Genomic DNA, 20,038 nt, shown 5'->3' with positions numbered 1-20,038 from the left:
AAAACTTTGACATCTCATAGAATTTGGCGATGAAGGCCTACAGTGTAGAAAAAAATCGAGGAGCTTCGTGTCACCGTGCACAAACTTTTTGGAAAAAATAAATCGTTTTTGTTGATAATAAATAGTGTTTTTTGACGTTTTAAAAATTTTGCTTATAAACAAATAGCAATTCTGGACAAAGTTACAAAGATATTCGGAAAAATCTTGGACCATTCGATGCGTTTTTGGAAAACGAACAATTTAAAAAAAAAGTCGCAATATCTCTATTACAGACCGAGATATGAATATTTTTTTTTTTTTGCAAATATCTGTTGTTGATATTGAGATTTTTGCAAAAATCAAATTCGATAGCCCTCCGTAGGGTTCCGGCTATGAGATTCGATAAAATACTGACCTCCAACAGGGATTTTGTCATCACGGTTATCCGTGTAATCTACTCGACGGCGCGCGGCCGAGAGCGCGGCGACGGCCGCTCGCCCGGGCGCGGCGGTGGGGGTACCCCCTCACGCTCCGCAGCGCCGCTCGAGCGACTTAGTTAACAAATTTGATAATGTCTAGTTTTTTTCCACCCCCACTGCATCGGGTCCTTTGAACATTCGCCTTGCCATTGGCAAACTTGTAGAAATGTGCGAAGCGAATGTTCATTACAAGCCTGAGCAGTTGGGGGAAGAGAACTTAAATTGAATGTATTTTTAAGACTCGATTTTGTAAAACACATATATTGGAATTCCTGATAATTCGTAAGATCACCATTACGCGCTCCGTACATAGCCATCATTATACTCTGACCAGCTGCTTGAATAGTGCTCCCATTAACGGTAAATTGAATTTAAAGCATGGTTATATGTGGAATTTTTAAAATCGATGGTGGCGGCTCTCCTATGGGACGGACATGATTTTAATGGTACCATCGTGTTCGCGAGAAAAAATCACGCAAAATAAAAAAAAATACATCGTTCTACGACCATTCTAAAGGGAATTATCAAATTTGTTAACTAAGTCGCTCAAGCGCGGCTGCGGAGCGCGAGGGGGTACCCCCACTGCCGCGCCCGGGCGAGCGGCCGTTACAGCGCTCTCGGCCGCGCGCCGTCGAGTAGATTACACGGATAACCGTGATGACAAAATCCCTGTTGGAGGTCAGTATTTTATCGAATCTCATAGCCGGAACCCTACGGAGGGCTATCGAATTTGATTTTTGCAAAAATCTCAATATCAACAACAGATATTTGCAAAAATATAAAAATATTCATATCTCGGTCTGTAATAGAGATATTGCGACTTTTTTTTTTTTAAATTGTTCGTTTTCCAAAAACGCATCGAATGGTCCAAGATTTTTCCGAATATCTTTGTAACTTTGTCCAGAATTGCTATTTGTTTATAAGCAAAATTTTTAAAACGTCAAAAAACACTATTTATTATCAACAAAAACGATTTATTTTTTCCAAAAAGTTTGTGCACGGTGACACGAAGCTCCTCGATTTTTTTCTACACTGTAGGCCTTCATCGCCAAATTCTATGAGATGTCAAAGTTTTTTCGAAGATCGCAAATTGTTGCTAAACTATTCCTCACAGGTTAATAAATCTGCCACCATTCTCTTGGGCATTGAATTCCCTACATCTTGTATGAATTTCAAACCGATTACTCTACAAACAAACGATTGTAGCAGCAAAAACAAAGTTGTGATTTTTTGTCTTTATTTGCAATTAACTGCTTAATTAACAATGATAGCGCATTTTTGTATGAGACCTTTTTTATAGAGGACGTTATGCCGAACAACTTTCATGTGTTAAGTTTTTCGATCAGATGCGTTCCCTGAGCACCAACTCAAAATAATCGATTTTTTTTTTTTCAATAATTTTTTATTGCAAAAGTGCAAGTCGGATTTGTTCGAAAACTCAGGGCTATATTCCTGTAGGTCCAAACAACCTATAAAAAAATTGGCTAACCTCTAGGTCTCTTGAATAGAACTTCGTAAAATATGGCCTAAGGTGACTGGACTACAGAGTTAACTCCGGCCGGTACGCATCAGCCCCGCTGTTATCATGAATTAGTCAACCGAAAATTCGCGCGCAAGGCCGAGCTACGTCCAGGCGGCGCCATCGATCGAGTCGGCTGATAACAGTGCCGCGCCGTCAAGCAATCAATCACCAATCGATAGCCCTCGTCGTTAGCCCTTTTCCTTCCTCACCCTCCCTCGTCACCGAGTCGCTACTCCTGCGCGAGATAAAGGAGTCCGATTGGATGATCATCGGCGCGCGCAAGGACCAATAATCGATAATTTATGCGCAACGAGGAAGAACGACGTGCGAGCACTGAGATCGAAAACTTCCATCGCGACCCCGGCGTGCGTGCCCAGTTTCCCGTACTTTCAATCTTACTGGTAGTTTTTCGTTCGACCCCAGTTATCGTATTCCGACGACCACCGGCTTGATGCTGGATATCATCGAAGTAATTGTGAGCACGAGAAATCGTACGACGTTCTATCCCAACGCCAAGTAAGTCGTTTTCACTCTCCAAATGCCGCGACGAAAAACACGTGGTCGTTCCGCCATTTTTCGTCGGGGCGCGTGTCTCAATTTCGCCGGCCACCTTTTTCACGGTCGAATTTTCCCCAAGCCCTTCTGGCTCGTGATCGCTTCTCCCCTTGTTACTACTTTTCTTTGGAATTGTTCTTTCTGCGTTAAATGTGAGTGAGTGCTGTGGTGCTAGTATTAAGCCCCTTTTTCGCGTGATCTACTCCCCCCCTCCGCCCCTATCCCACCGGTTTTGTCGTCGAGTCACGTATCGTACTTTGTCGAATCATTATTGTAATTGTTTCTTTTTCTCGTTTGCAACCTCACGGGTAAATGTAAGACGCCTGAGCGACAGGTGCCCATCGACCCGAAGATATTGAATCTCAAAAGCATTGAGCCATTTTCCACCGTTTCTTTTTTGTTTCTCCGAGCTAGCCCCGTTCTGTACATTCCCCCCCGCCTTAGCCGTAGTAATTGAGTCCTCTGTTTTTAACATTCGAGATCCGCAGAGATCGACCCGATTTATTTTTGTTACTTTTTGTATAAAACTAACTGGCGCCCAAATTGGTGAAATAAAGCCTATTTTTTTGTTATCATTTTTCCTATTAAATATTGGTTCCTTATTTATTTCATTTTATCCCCCATTTTTATTTCTAACCATTTCAGCCAGCAGTGACGAACAACCCCGTCACAATGTTTTGTCAATTAGGAACCCAATAACACGGTGGAAAGCAGGTTGGAGGCCGAGCTATCTTTTTTGGCTTATAACGTTGGTTTCCACGAAAAAAGACCTATTTTTCGTCAAAATTGTACTGAAAATATTTCGTCACAGGTCTGTTCTTGGAGTTTGGCGATTTTTTTCCTTGTATTCTAATATGTTTTGTCAATTGGGAACCCAAGAGCATGGTGGAAAGCGGGTTGGAGGCCGAGATATCATTTTGGCTTGTAACATCTGATTCGTCGAAAAAACACTGATACCGCACAATCAGTATCCTAGAGAAGAATATTATATACGAATGCTGTAGGATTGTAATATATTTGATATTTTCTTACGGTTAGAAATCATTTTCGTTGTGTGACTTAAGAAGTTTTGTTTACATTTTTTGTGGTATAATGCGAAAACGGGCGATCATCAATGTAAATGTCCACATTTTTTTTCTCCGAGGGACGATTTTTACGGCTTGATATCAAATCTTTTTTCTGTGGTAGTTCTAAACGACAAAAAATATTCTTAAATAAAATTTTCTAAAGTTCTCCAATGTTTATGTTGTGATATTTAAAATTATTTCTCCAATGTTTTTTTTTTCAGTTTTGTACAATTTATAACAGTTTGATATTCTTCGAATGTATGTTTGAAGTGATACCCTCAATTTTTCAACCATTGCGAACGTGTTCATAATTTTGTGGAATTAAAATCATATTCCGTAAGGTTTTTCAATATTTCGTATCATTCTGGAATTTTTCCCCGTCATTTATAAATTTTGTTTTCAATTGTTTTGATGAAATCATTGTGAATAAAGAAAATATGAAAATTTTTCAATGAAACGAATTTTTTGATTGATTTTCCTTAAAATTTGACAGAAGGAGAACGAACAAAATATATATAATGATTACCAAGTCCACCAGAATTTGCAATTTTCACATATGTTTATTGAATTCTAATGCTAGCAATTTTTATTTCATTAAAAAACGTACCTCCACGGACTTTTTGCAGCAATCTTTTCCATTCATATTATCATACCCAGAGATAGAAAGTTGACGCACCCACGTCGATGCACAAAATTTTCAAACTCTGCATGTAGCCACCAAGATTCAACCGGACAAAAGAAAAAGTATGAAGTGCGTCAAAACCAACAGAATTGCTTACTTTTCCATATGAGCATTGCATTTTGAAAACATAACTTCTTATGCCATTCATAAACAGGCCATCGCTGAATTTTTGTAACATTCATCATTATTTTTTATTATTGATTACTATTTATAATCTATATCCAAATCCTACAATTCATGTATAAATTTTATTATTTGTAGTCCATATTCCATAATAAAAAATAGGAAGTACTAAGTACCTAGCATGCATGTCAAATACACAGAATTTCCAAGTTTGCAAGTATCTTCTGCGATTGATTCATCTAAATTTTGATACAGACAGAAAAAATCACTACCGATTCATAAAATTTATTATGCCAAAACTCAAAGGATAAAAGACAGCACACTTGAAAGTGAACAGAACTCATAATTGTTTCATGTATCTTCATTCATATATTTCAGTTGGAACCAAAAAGTGAAAAGATTGGCACACCTACCGCTTCACAGGACTATCAAAGTTCATAGGTACTCGCTGCGTACCAGTAATACAAACTTTGGTGCTATGGGGCAAAAAACTTCAAAATTACCTGAACCACATTTTTGAAACTTATTATGGCATATTCAAGAAATAAAGTGACAGATACATTGCATGTTGAAGTAAATCAAATAGTGTAATTTAGTATGTCTCCATGGTTATACACAGACAAAATATTTGATCACATACAAAAATGATCAGGCGTAGACTCACACATATGAATTTTTTAATCCATAATGCCAATCGTAAACATGGTCTGGAAATACTCAATATACATGTCGCTTCATCATGTTGTCAAACTTAAAGAGGTGTTCATTGCATTTCAAAGATACAAATTTTGATATCACGAAAAATAAGCAACCAATGACTTATTGAAATAAATTCCCAAATTCATCATGCAACAATTCAAGTCAATATCTATGTATTTACATGGCCCAAAGATTTTTTCAAATTCGAGTTTATAAACAAGCAATCATGAAAACTTTTTGTTATGAATTTTCCAATTTATTGAAATCAATATAAGGAAATAGAAATACGAATGTCACTAGAATTGTCTAGAGAATGAATAGAAATTGGTATCGATACACTATAAAAGCTAAGGAGGTGGGAAAAAGGGCCCGGTGAATACAACCAAACTAAATGAAAAAAAATATGACAACAATACATTGGATTAGACACTTTTCCTTGACCAAAGATTTTCAAAATTTATTTAAATTCATTTACATACAACCACGCATATTTTTTCCTTAATGTAATTACACAACATAAAATTCCTGTTTGGAAAGTGTTACGTCCCGAGAGGGAGGGTTAGGTGGGGACGCACAGTCACCGATTTAGAGAGGCAGGTTGTACTTTTGAGTACCGTTGCCGGTGAGTCTTCCTTGGGACTAGTATGGCGCCCGAGGACATACGTTAAATCTTCAGGTATGCGTGACCTGTGTGTTGAGGTTGTGCTCGCGAATTGGAAGGGTTTTCCAATTCTGAAGCGGTGTCGAAGGCTTTTCAAATAAGTGCTGGTCACAATATTTTATTTACTACAAAATATGCCGATGAGTTTATTGATAAACTTATACACTTATTTACACTGTTAGAGTTAGTAAAATTATTACTTGTATGAGTTAGCGATTTGACTGACGAGTTTAAGTTTATGAGATTGGGCTTCAGCCTTAATTTTGTGAAGGTTTGCTGCTAACTGACTAACAACTAAGATTCTTAGCCTAGTTAGAGTTCGAGAGGAGGATGTGTTTTTTGGGGGTAGGATGCTGTAGAGGGGGTTTGTTCTCTGTGGTTTTTTAGTTTGGATTGGGTAAAAAGTATCATCTGATTTGATGATTGGATTTGAATATGGGGGAGACTTTTCCGGAGATACGATTGGAGGAAAAGTCGCTCGAGATTTCTTAGAATTAGGGAAAGTGTGTTGAGCGGAGTTCTGAGATGTGCACGTGTTATCCTTGAGATACGAGCATCTGTTTTTGGGACTCGTGGGAAACACGAATTTCGAAACGCGGTTCTGGAATTTCCTGTGGATTTAGGAAATGTTGCATTGATAATAAATTCAAGGATAGGAAATCGGTCTTGGAGTGTTTACTTACGGTTTTCCGCATTCGTCTTGTAGGATTATTTATGACGCCGGAACATCGGGGAGAGTCTAGGACGCGCGTTGTGAGTGTTTAAAGAATGGATAGTTGAGGAAAAAAAATATGTGCGAGCGCCGAGTGTCTCACAGGATGTATTTGTTATGAATGGTCTGGATACGCTCTGTGTTTAAATATATTCTTAGATAAGAACTATGTATCGACAAATGATGACAAACGTTAGAAATATACTTGTGGTAGCGATTGAGTTGAAGAGAAAAAGTGAGGGGCGTTTAGCGTAATGCTAGGACGTAACAAAAGAACGTTTGAGAGGTTATAATGAACGAACGTTTTTTTTCTCATTAATATTATTATTATTCAACACTATATAATTAGTCACGTCATTAATAATATCGATTCCTTCCACTTTACAATAACCATTATTATTTTTTTACACTCCGCACGCAACAGCACTCTGGGGATCATAACCTCAAACGTCAACATGAAGTGAAATCTCGCAAATGAGCTATCTTCGTATATATTACGATAATTGCACAAAACAACTGAAATTTTTGAGAAACGTCTGTTTTTTTCTTTTATTCACTCATCAGTTATTAACTGTACTTTTTCTTACAATCACAGCTAGTTGTACACTGACACTCGCCTTTCGATCGAAATTATGTCTGCTGTTAAGCCCGTTACACACACGGTCAATAATATTGCACGGTAATATTGCACAATAAGTTTATATGGTGTTTAGTGCGCCATAAATTTAAGATAGCTCAAACTTCTGTTCAATGATTGCGCAATGTTTCAATACTACACCTACACGTTCAATAATATTGTGCAATCACCTGTTATATTGCGCAATATTAGTGTGTAGCAAGCCTTACCGTACTACGTCTTTTTATTTAAATGTCTGCTGTACTACCGTGCTACGTTCTGAAGTTGTCGTTAGATTTCCAATCATCAACAACCAATTTCAACAACCAATCATAACATCTGTAAATGGATGTCGTCAGATACAACCAATCAGAACTCGAGAGCATCAAAGTGCCTTTGATTGTTTTGTAAATACAGACACATAAATTCTAGAATGTGTTGGTAACTTTTGCATAATCTTGAGCCGGTGCAAAGTTTTTCTCAGCAATTACGCCACCGATCATGTTGATTGTGGGTGGAATCGAAAGAGAATTTATTAATTAATCTCCAGTTCAATTTTCTAAGCCTCAAATGATTCAGAAGTTTCGTAATTGAACAAAATGACATGCCAATTTTACGTAAGTCTTGGCGAGAGCCTCAGGCCAGCAGACGACAGGGCTGTCAATGTACTTGTCCCGAGACTCTACCGAGTCTCTTGATAATCGGTATATTAATGGATGACATTATCCACCAATTTTAATGTGTATTTTATTATGTGATAATATTATATATTAGTGAATAATATTATCCATTAGGATTGTAATGTATTTGAATATTTTTTCACGGTTTGAAATATTTCTTATTATTAGGCTTGGGAATTTTTGTTCACATTTTTTGTGGTATAATGTGAAAACGGGCGATCATCAATGTATTTATTCCAAATTTTTTTTTTTCTCCGAGAGAGGATTTTTGCGGCTTGATATCAAATCTTTTTTCTGTGGTACTAATAAATGATAAAAAAAGTTTTTCAATATTTTTTTCAGTTTTTTAATGTTTTTATTGTGATGTTTGAAAATAATTTCTCCAATGATTTAATACACAATTTCGTTATTATTTTCATTATTAATTCTAATTATAATTTATTTTTATTTTTTATTTATTACTATACTAATTATAATTTTTATGAATGAGCAATTTGAATAGAAAGTGATGGGCCGGACAAGTACTTTTAACACGTATTTAAAAATAACGTGTACCGATCCAATCGACGTCGAATATGTAGTGAATCATACCAGGGGATCCTGAAAGTCGGAGAAGAATCGATTTTCTTATAAATCTCTACTATCATAAAGTGAAAAATGACTTCACCTTTGATGTGATATTTTGGATTAGCCATTTTCTCAAAAAGTCATGGACAGGAAGATTTCGGTTTCCTTATAAGTTTCTACTGTCGAATAGTAACTCAGTCAGGACTCCTTGGGCCGGAAGAGTATTCTCAACTCGAAATTAACCACAGTTTTATATGTGCTCGTTATAAAAAAAATGGGTGGCATTGTTCTTCTATATAATTGCTTAAAAGCAAGATTTTGTAACTTTTATGGTTGTCGATCTTTTAGTAATTTAGCTAAAACATTCTGAGGCAGACGAGTATTCTCAAAGCCCATTAGAACATGATTTCACAACGGCTAAAATTCAATAATTTAGTTGACTATTCTGTAAGTTAAAATCTTCGTAATTTTTTTCCGTGTAATTTTTTGTTATTATAACTTTTTGTGTTTGCGATTTTTTATGTTTTTGTTTTTCTTTTGTTTATCATTTGATTATTTGTATTTTTTAATCTTCTTTAAATTTACTACATTTGTATTTTTTCGGTTCTCAATGAAATGTACTTTTCACTTTTGCACTTATTTGACAACATTCAGTTCCTTTGAGCGGAACGTCTTGAGATTACGTATTTCCATATCACAGGTTTGAGGTTATTCATTAATGCATTTGTGATGGTTATTTGAGACGTAATTTTTGTGAATTATTTTGTAATAATTATTTGCAAGGAAGCGTGTTTTTACGAGGTTCGATATTCTTTTGAATTATAATGAAGAAACTTTTTCATAAAGTATATGATGAGTTTGGTTTTTGGATAGTTTTTTTAGAAGCAGACTTTTACTCGGACAATACCTTTTTCAATTTCAAGAAACAATGTATGATTTTATTTTTTGAGGGTTCAATCATTTTTTCTTGAGCTGCTATGACAAGCTTGTAGTTTTTTATAGGTGTTCAATTTGTTTTGAGCATAGTTTTTCATACGTTGTAATGAATTAATATTTGACGAGGGCTGTCCAGGGGACATAAATGTACTTGTCTTCAGTTTTTCACAGCATTCGTGCTGTATTTCATGTTTATTTGCCGAGTTTTTGTGCACCGTGAAGTTGAAATTTAAAAAGATATTAAAAAATCGAAATCATGATAGTGAAGACCGGTCCGGTTCATCTCGTCTTTATATTACGACAATATATAGATGTGGTCTGTTATAATTGATTTATTTCTCAATTTGTTCTAAGAAAAACACATAACCATTTTTGGCGTTTCTCGGCCAACTTCTTTTCTCGACGTTAGTATCATCCAGAGATCGTCAAAAAAAAATTTTTAATTTTTACATTAATCAAAAATGCACATTTGGAAAATAATTATTATCAGTTGATTAAAAATTTAAATCAGTAATTATTTCAAATTACATTGTCAATTGAAAAACCAATTTCTAATTGATGAAGGAGATATTACCAATTGACAAAAAATTTCCAATTGATGATGATGGAGGAGATATTACCAATTGACCAACCAATTTCTAATTAATAGAGGTGATATTGCCAATTGACGAAAATTTTTCAATTGATCCAAAATATTCTGTCAATTGATCATATAAAATTCAATTCTAGAGACATTTTCGACCAATTGGTAGATCATAAATTGTCTAGTTTACGCATACATACTATGCGATACGTCCGTGAAGATCTTCGACGCTTAGGTCTACGGCTCCATGATTTTCGATGTCTAGTTATTTTTCTCCATGGTTTCCGATGTCTAGGTCGACGGGTCCATGGTTTCCGATGTCCAAGCATATTGCTCCATGGTTTTCGGTGTCTAGGTATACTTCTCCCAGGTTTTCGATGTCGAAGGCATATTCCTCTATGATTTTCGATGTCTAGGTATATTACTCCATGGTTTTGGATCTCCAGGCATATTGCAACATGGTTTTCGATATCTAGGTACACTTCTTCATGGTTTTCTATGTCGAGGAATATTTATCCATGGTTTTCGATATCTAGGCATATTTCTCCATGGTTCTCGACGTCTAGGTATGTTTCTCTATGGTTTTCGATATCTAGGTATATTTCTTCATGGTTTTCGATGTCTGGGCATATTTCTCTATGATTTCCGATGTCTAGGTCGACGGGTTCATAGTTTCCAATGTGTACGTTGACGGATCCATGGTTTCCGATATCCAGTCATATTGCTCCATGGTTTTCGGTGTCTAGGTATATTTTTCCATGGTTTTCGATGTCCAGGCATGTTGCTCCAAGGTTTTCAATGGCTAGGTCAACGGCTACATGGTTTTCCATGTCTCGGTACATTTCTCCATGGTGTTCGTTGTCTAGGTATATTTCTCCATGGTTTTTGATATCGTGGCACATTTCTCCATGGTTTCCGATGTCTAGGTCGACGGATCCACGATTTTCGATGTCTAGGTATATTTTTCCATGGTATTCGATGTTCACGCATATTGCTCCATCGTTTTCAATATCTAGGCATATTTCTCCATGGTTTTCGATGTCTAGGCATATTGCTCCATGGGTTTCGATGTCTAGGTATACTTCTCCATGGTTTTCGATGTCAAGGCATATTCCTCCATGGTTTTCGATGTCTAGGTCGACGGGTCCATGGTTTCCGATGTCTAGGTGACGGATCCATGGTTTCCGAGGTCTAGTTCGACAGATCCATGGTTTCCGATGTCGAAGTCGACGGATCCATGGTTTTCGATATTGACAGGTCGACAGATCTATGGCTTTCGATGGCTAGGTCGACGCTTCTGATTTTCGAAATTATGAAAATCTGACATCGGAATTGTGCTCAGCAGTCACTAAAACTCTCGAGAAATGATTTCAGGTTAATGGGGTTGATTTTAAAAAAGTCCTCCAAGATATTATATTGTGACGAAACACTCGCGCGACGGCCTGAGCCCGTCGAAACTAACGAAACTCCGCGATCTTTAGATCGCGGACAAAACATCGCGGTGACCACGCTCGTCGTTATTGACAGGTGGCGGCCATCTTAGGCCGGTAGGCATGAGCCCGAGCGGGGCAACCGGCACCGCTCTGAACTTCGCCGCGCTATATTTTACTGAAATTAATTCTTTTCGTAATTTGTTATTTTAAGTCGCCCGAGCACGTAATTACGATCAAAATTTTCAGAAAAATGACACGAGAGTAAGAAAATTGATCACAAGTCAAATTAATAGTATAAAAAACAATCACAAATGAAAAATGTTAAAATCGACTGCGACGCATGCGCGAACAGAGCGTTAATGGGCTATAGGACGCGTACGTGACTTTTCGCGATTGTAATTATTCAAATCATAATAAATGAAATAACAATGCCAAATTAAAGAAGAAATTAATATAATAATATTTGATCAGATTGAAGTTTTTATTGTTGAAAATCGCAATAAGCTGAAATTCATAAAAAGCGGTAGTCCGCGCATCGTATGTTAGCCCGCTCGACCAACGGGCGAGCGTGAATCATGGCAACGGGCCAATCAGAGTAGGCGTTACAGAAAGATGCGCAGAACCGATCGAAAGCTGAGATTCTCGGCGCTCGAGAATTTCATGGTGGGGAACGGGGTATACGAAGCGCTGCGCGACTCATTCGGCATTCAGTTCTCCCTGCCTCAAGGATCAACTCGGACCTCTCTCTCTTACAGTACTAACGAAGCACTCTGCTCAAAACTCATAAATTCCTTTCCTAAATTTTCCTGGATGCCTGGAATCTTGGAGCGATTCGGTGACGTTTCAATCCCAGAGTCCAGGGTCCGCACCTAACCTCTAAAATTTCCCAATAGTCCTGGATGTCTGGAATCTCGGAGCGATTCGGTGACGTTTCAATCCCAGAGTCCAGGGTCCACTCTTAGTTTTTCCAAATTTCCGTTGCACGGGATCTCGGAGCGATTCGGCGACGTTTCAATACCAGAGCCCGTGGACGGTAAATTACCTAACCTAGTGGATGCACAGGATCTCGGAGCGATTCGGTGACGTTTCAATCCCAGAGCCTGTGGTCTACGCTATCCTGTCTTAACTCATGTTAGATTCTATTTTGTCATTTAATGATCGTTAAGAGCAGAGCTATAATAATTTTTTTTTGGTTAATTAAAATTTTAAATTCAAATTTGATAAAAATCTTGTCCGAGTTGGCCGGGTACGGAGACCTAACGCAAATTAGAAAATTAACAAAAATCCAAGAGGCGATAGATCGAGTTAAAATTATATCGAGTCAAAACAAAATTGAAAAATTGTAAAAGCGAAGAGATCCTCTTGGATTCATTTATATTTTTTTTTTAAGAGAAAACAAGCGTGACAGGACATCGGGAATATTGAGTTTTGCGAAATACAGCGTGCGGTAGACATTGATTTTCGGGTTCTTGCGATTTTAAAAAACAGATTTTTCTTTGTACACTTTAAAATTCGAAAATTGAGAAATTTAAAATTTCTCAGACAGAGAATTTGCAACGTTTTCGGGTCTTTCGGGTCTTTTTCTCGCCAGATCCGATTAAACAAAGCAAGACAGTTTAAAAACAAAAAACACAAAATTGTTTTAGAATTAGCGAGCCAAGGCGCAAAATTTCTTTTATTTTTGTCAAAATTCGGCCTAATAATTGAATAAAATTGATTATTTTTATATTTTACCAAAATTAACAGTGTCCGCGTTTCCTTCATACCTGCTCCTTATTATTAAGGTTGCTCGAACCGACGCGTGGCGGCGTTCAGGCCAGGTCGGCTAGAGCGTTTCGTTACAATATTTGACACTTTAAATTTTTGAAATTTTAAACATTCGACATCAGATTTCTGCTCAGCGACCCCGGAAACCTTACAGTAACAAGTTTCGGGCCAATTGCATGGTTGTTCAAGAAATCGTTCGAAATATCAGATTCATCACTTCAAATTTTTGAAATTTTGAAAAGTCGGCGGCAGATTCGTGCTCAGCGACACCAAAAACCTCTGAATAACAAGTTTCAGGCCAGTTGGATCAATTTTTGAAAAAGTGGTTTGGAATATTAGATCCGCCATTTTGAATTTTCGAAATCTAGGAAATCTGATACTGGAATTGCGCTCAGCAGCCCCAAAAATCCCCGATCTCCATCAATCTATCGTATTCCATATCTAAATTGTATTGCTCATTATCGATAAATATATAATCATTTAACAACATTGTGGGCGAATTGACGAAGAACGATCCGGTCTTCATCGATTGACCAAAAACTTTTTATTTAATGGACAAATTTACGTCATTTGGCAAAACATTCTCCATTAATTGGAAAATTTCCGTCAATTGGCAATACATTTTTCGCTAGTTGCCAATAATTTCCATAATTGATCATTTCATTTCCACAAATTTAAACTGTTCAATCAATTGAGAATCGACGAACGGTAACTTCCAAATTCTCAGGCATTTTGCAATACCCCCTTTCCAATTAGTACTTTTTCAAGTAAATAACAATAGTGTTCTTCGTCATTCTAATTTTCGGACAATTAATAATAACTATCAAAATTCGTGGCAAAAAATTATTGGGGCTAATATCTGCTTTGACATCGAAAACAATGGAGCCACGGACCTAGATCTGGAAAACCATGAATCCGTCGACCTAGAAATCAAAAATCATGGAGAAATATACCTAGACGTCGAAAACCATGGAGAAATATACCTAGACATCGAAAACCATGGAGAAATATACCGAGACATCAAAAACCATGGAGAAATATACCGAGACATCGAAAACCATGAAGCCGTCGACATAGACATCGGAAACCATGGACCCGTCGATCTAGACATCGGAAACCATGGAGAAATATGCCTAGATATCGAAAACCATGGAGAAATATACCTAGACATCGAAAACCATGAAGCCGTCTACCTAGACATCGGAAACCATGGACCCGTCGACCCAGACATGGAGAACCATGGAGAAATATACCTAGACATCGAAAACTATGGAACAATATGCCGGGACTTCGAAAACCATGGAGCAATATGCTTGGACATCAAAAACTATGTAGAAATATACCTAGACATCGAAAACCATGAAGCCGTCGATCTAGACATCGAAAACCATGGATCCGTCGTCCTAGACATCGAAAACCATGGAGCCGTCGACCTAAGTACAATTTCACATCCGCATTCTCACCAGCACTTCTCAAAAAAATAGAATTCGAATTTGAGTTTAAAACACCAATAACACAACATCATGCTCACGATATCTACAGTATATAAAAAATATATGATTATTAAATGATTATTGAATTAAAATAGCACTAACACAGTAACTGCGCACTAAAATTAGTGAGCTTTCACATCACTATCACGATCACAATATATATAGGTGTCATCCATGGTCACGATGTTAGGTCAACTTGGACAGCGTTCCAACCTCATTATTTCATGCACATAATAGAAATGTCAGACACGGAAATATATAGGTATACAAAATATGTTTGGAACCAGATATCCTTAGTTCTTGAAACAAATAAACATCAAAAATGTGTGCGAAAAAATGCACAATTTTCTGATGAAATTAAAAAAATAATAATTAATATCTTTGGAATGCGTTAAGCTATAGAGTTGCAAGAGGTCGCAATCGATAGAAAAAAATAAATAAAAAATATGTCAAGTTGAAATATCCTATGAAATTCTATGATTATTTTTTTATTGAAGAAAGAAATTTTCGAAACAAGTAGAAAAGCGATGGCTCCTATAAAGAGTCTCTGGCAGCGATGTCAAAAATATACTTGTCTTTGAGTCACTACCGCGACTCTAGATTATGTTGAGACAAAATATTAAATGGATATGTTAATGCAATGTTGTATAAAAATTCGATGAATGAATATTTGGTTAAGCATAATTTTAAATCATTTTCGTTCTATTTATTTTTATACGACTCAATTTTTATGCAGCTAATAAATACCACAATGGTGTGCTTTGTTTTCTGTTTAAGAAGCCACTACACTAATTTTTTTTTATATTATTTTTTTCTACATCTGGACAACTTAATTTATCGCTTCGAACGATTTTCAGACAGACCGCTATGATCACATTTTTTTTTAACATATCTAAAACGGTTTCAAAATGTAACACCTCCAAATTTTCGTCTGAAAAATATTTTTATTACGTCAACTGACCCAAATGTACCTGTAAAGAAAATTTTCGGACGCATCTCTATGATAGCCTTTTTTGTCTTATTTTTATTTTTTTAAATAATCCTCCAGAATCCCGCTACATTACTGGTTACCTGAAAAGCATGTTTCCAGTATCTTAATCAGACAGATTGCTATGATACAGTTCGGTAAAATTTGTTGACATTTTTGAAAATTCGGTCAGGCCAAACGTTACGGGACAATTTCTGATATTGGCATTTTCGAATTCAGAAGAATCGAATATATCTATTTGATGCAGTTTGAGACATATTTTTAGGAGACCAAAACTTTAGTGGTGAGCTCTTGTATTATTCAAAAATTTAATAATCACATGACTGCGAGATTATTCTAACATTCAAACTCCCTAGTGAATTTTGTTCTCCCGTTCTAATTTTGTGAAAGCTAGTGTACCAATTGTGGTACGATCGGTTAAAAACAGACTTTCACCTATAATTCGTTGAGAGTTCGTTTTCCATCAAGCAACAGTACTTATTAGCGATCAGTAGGGCGGAAGGGGGCTGGAAAAAGAAAAAATTATGTAGCATTAGGATTAGTGAGGGTAGTAGCAATGGGAAGAAGCAGGATTGTCGAGGATGAGGACGTGAGAGGCGTGCGAGGAGTTGCCCAACTTACAGGATGAGATGGTGGTGGTGTTGGTGATGGAGGTGATGAGGGTGGTGGTGGTAGTGGCGGAAGTAGTGGTGGCGGCGGTGGTGGTGGTGGTGGTGGTGGTGGTGGTGGTGGTGGTGGTGGTGGTGGTGGTGGTACAGATAAAAAGTGGAGGGAGCTTGACGATTTGATAGAGAGTAGGGAAGCTGGCGAAAGAAAAAGATAGATATATTAACCGAGAGGGGAAAAGCTGTCAGCTAACTGGAAGGGGTTGGAACATCGAGATGCGGGGTAGAGAATGGATTGCTCCAGTATAGAGAGGGGGTGAAATTGAAGCAGCTGAGAGTAACGCGCGAGTAGGTCACACTGTCGACCACATCGAGAGTCTGTGCTTGTCGAAGGGCTCTGCTGCCGTTGCCACTGCTGCTACGTTTCTGCTTATCTACGGAGTGTACAAACGAAGAGGAAAAACAAACGCGTACCAAGCATACAATTTTTTTTCTATTACCGAAGAGTGTCAGCGAGTTTCACATACGTATATGTATATAAACCCACATGAAAATTATACAGGATTATACCAGAATTCACACCAGTTCATCAACTGAAAAACATAAAGTATTTTCGAGGAGCATATAAGAAAAATTGTACGCAGAAACGATGAGCAAAGTCAAGGAGAAAATATTTCGCTGGGGATAACATCGCGAGTAAATAACGAAGACGCTTCATCAAATGAGGAAGGAATTTGTTCTTTATCGTGTTTCTCCTGTTTTTATCAACATTTTCAACTGGTGCTCGCAATCCTGACTGTTACTGTTCTCAGTCTTCTCCTGCTACTTTTTGCTCTTCTATTTTTTGTTCATCACTATCATTAACATTCTGGAAATTTTGGGAAAATTCATCCACAATGGTCAACGAGTGCACGAGGCGTAATACTGTCGATAATTTATTTAAATAATGTTCATATAGGAACTTTTCGAAAATTCAATATGAATCGGAAGTCAGAAAATCGTGCAACGAAAAGTTAAGTGCCAAATTTATAGAAAAACTAAAAAAAAAAATAACCAGGCAAGAAGTTCGAGGTAAAGATAAAAAGTAATTCAAAAACTAATAGTGAAAGAGAAGAAGAGAGTGAGAAGACAACGATGTAGAAGTGCTACGCATAATCGATTTACGCGAGACCATAAACAGAGATAAGCGCTACAAACCATTGTAAGAATTATCTTCAAAACTCGGAGAGGAATCGTTCTATTCAAGATGAATCAAAAAAAAATCTTTAAAATCAAATCAACGAAATTCGATAGAACAAGAAATTGACATGAGAACTACTTCATGTTATGAGTTTTAATCAAGTGTCTTATCGTTAGTGCCCGCGTTATTAAAAGTAGCATCTATGAAAATAGTTCCAAGTCACATTGCAAGAAAAGTAGCAACTTTTCTATAACTATTTACGGTAACAGAAGTAATCATAACAATAAAAAGTAAGCATGACATAATGTAAAGGCTTGCAATTCGTCTTTGATGATTGTTCGTTGCGTGATATTTTATATCTCTTGTTGAATTTTGCCGTTTTGAAATTCGTACATAATATTAATATTAATATTGGTGTGATAATAAATTATGAAATATTATTATTTGTTCGATTATACAATTACACACATGCAAGTTACCATAAAGGCCTAAGTGTTATCCAAGCGATTCGCGCAGTAACTATATATTTGCTCGATAATGAGTGAAAGTTTTCTTTATTAAAACGATGAGACATGACGCTTAAGGAACGGGAAAATAAAAGTAGTAATTGATTGAGGTTACGCTTGTCATACGAGATAAGAGTTGGTGGCTTCTTATCATTAATACCTATCCTAAAAAAAGGCTATCAATATTTTTCATAATTTTTCCTTCGATAATTATATATCGAAGCGAGCTGTTTCTCGATGTGAAAAACCCTTAATTCGTGATTGAACACGTGTCTCTCACTCGAAAGATGAAGAAAACTATTTCCACTAAAGAATAACAAAAATGATGACACCAAACAAATGTTGCAATTCCTTTAAAAGCATCATAAAAAAATTATACACTTCAAAAAATTTGCAGTGATAAATATAATAAAAATGATGCACGTGAATCTTGCATATAAAAGTGATGAATAAATTCACGAAATCAGAATCTACAAGAGAATTTTTTATCGGCGAAAATTAATTGTTGAGAGTATACCAGGGATATGGAATAGTACTGAAAAGAGAAACAAAATATGGGAATGATGATGAATCTGGTAAAGTGAAATATCTTAAGTGATGAAGACTTTGAGAGGGCTCAAATAACTCAATGAAGAGTTACGAGTTATCTTGTGAAATATCAAAAAAATTTGAGCATTGTCATTGACATTTTTCTTCAAAAAGTGCTGAGTTATAAAAATTGATAAATACCTCCATCATGGAATTCATCAATATTCACTGACATCATATGAAACATGTCCCGACCGCCAAAATTGGTCGTCATGATTAACGCCTCGAGAGAAACGTAATAATCGTTTGAAACATTTGGAAGGCTTGTTCGCCCTAATAAGAAAAATATATGGAACGATTGCATGCTGAGATAATCCCGGTATCGTAATGTGAGTGTTAAATTGTGTTAAATCTTTATTGGGTAACTAAAATTCAGCGAATAATTCTAATAACCAGTTCCCTGTTGTAGAACTAACAATTTAGAATAATTTAATCGGCGAAATACGCATACTATACGTTGCCAAATGATAAACTGTTTTGTGTACGAGGAGGATCATCGAAACAGTCCCATAAACATCAAACCAGAATGTTATTTCTTGAGAGAAGTCGAAATATGGACATGAAATAAATAAATCAATTTGTGTGAATAGGTTTACTTTATTTCTATCAATTGGTGGAGAGAATTCAGTGATACATCAACGATGGAAATCGCAGCATCCGCCATGCTTGACGGGCTGAAAAACAATCGAATTGGAAAATTGGCTCTCTCACGATTTCTGTCTCAAAGCTTGTGAGTAAAAAGTATTTGTTATGATATGAAAAATTGGCTCATCAATAAAAAGTATTACATAGTTCGCCAGTAATTGGAATCCCCTACCTCTCCTAGATTTAATTGGCGTTGTTTGATTAATCGCTAATCTGTTTGAAAGTAATCGATATAATGTGCGGATATTTATGAATTCCCCACAGTTGATTTGAAACACCTATTCCCTTCTGTGAGTTAATTCCGTTAATATCAATATAGCTAAATTTATAGTTTACGTCAATCTCCGACTTCATGGTGAAAAATATAGAAAATTCATCTGGGGCAGTTAGTTGAAATAACAAGTGTTGAATAAAGTTGTTTTAAGAGCTATGAAGTGGCGATGCTTTATCTCATGGGTAGAATCACGTATTAACAAATCAAACAACAAACAAACAAATAAAAATAGCAAAAATATCAGTATTCAACAAATTGTGCATTTCTCCGAAAATGCATGATTTTCTTTTCCCTGTTCTTATTTTTCTAATACGTTTCCGCTAGCTCATTAGCCAAAACAACTATGGTTTTCCGATTGATTTTGTTCCCTCCTCTCGAATTCTTAATTCACTCGTTAAAAATTCTGATTATTTTACTACGGTACCTTTTCTCTTTGGTGAAAGATAGTCATAACGTATCGGACGATGAATAGAAATTATTGCGATTGTTCGAATTTTCTCATGCAATTATCCTAAAATATGCTGTTTTCATTTCAGTTAAGAAATTTAGTAAAGTTCAGATGATATTGTATATCTGCATACCGTATTCTTGTTTTGGTTGGGCTTGTAGTAAAAGGTGATTAACATACCATTTTTATTTTTTCATGCATAAATTTAGTAAAATCTTATTCGTAAATTAGGCACGTCAAAACTAGGTGT

General features: G+C 36.4%; 1 protein-coding gene across 4 annotated transcripts in view; it reads left to right on the top strand.

The window, feature by feature from the left end:
• Syt7 (Synaptotagmin 7) overlaps nt 1–20,038 on the top strand; it is a 620,424-nt gene that overhangs the window by 101,499 nt on the left and 498,887 nt on the right. For 2 of the 4 annotated variants that reach the window (XM_043430285.1, XM_043430283.1), the window contains exon 1: nt 16,474–19,151. The exons of 1 other annotated variant lie outside the window; for it this stretch is intronic. In XM_043430285.1, coding sequence (XP_043286220.1) covers nt 19,063–19,151 — 89 coding nt within the window. In that variant the 5' untranslated portion in view covers nt 16,474–19,062. Of the gene's footprint in view, nt 1–16,472; nt 19,152–20,038 lie in introns of those variants that run through there. One more of the 4 variants, XM_043430284.1, reaches the window with a different exon arrangement.

Source organism: Venturia canescens, chromosome 10, assembly GCF_019457755.1.
Source record: "Venturia canescens isolate UGA chromosome 10, ASM1945775v1, whole genome shotgun sequence".
Lineage (NCBI taxonomy): Eukaryota > Metazoa > Arthropoda > Insecta > Hymenoptera > Ichneumonidae > Venturia > Venturia canescens.
Note: the sequence above shows the minus strand (reverse complement) of the source record. Positions and strands in the feature narration are given on the sequence as shown.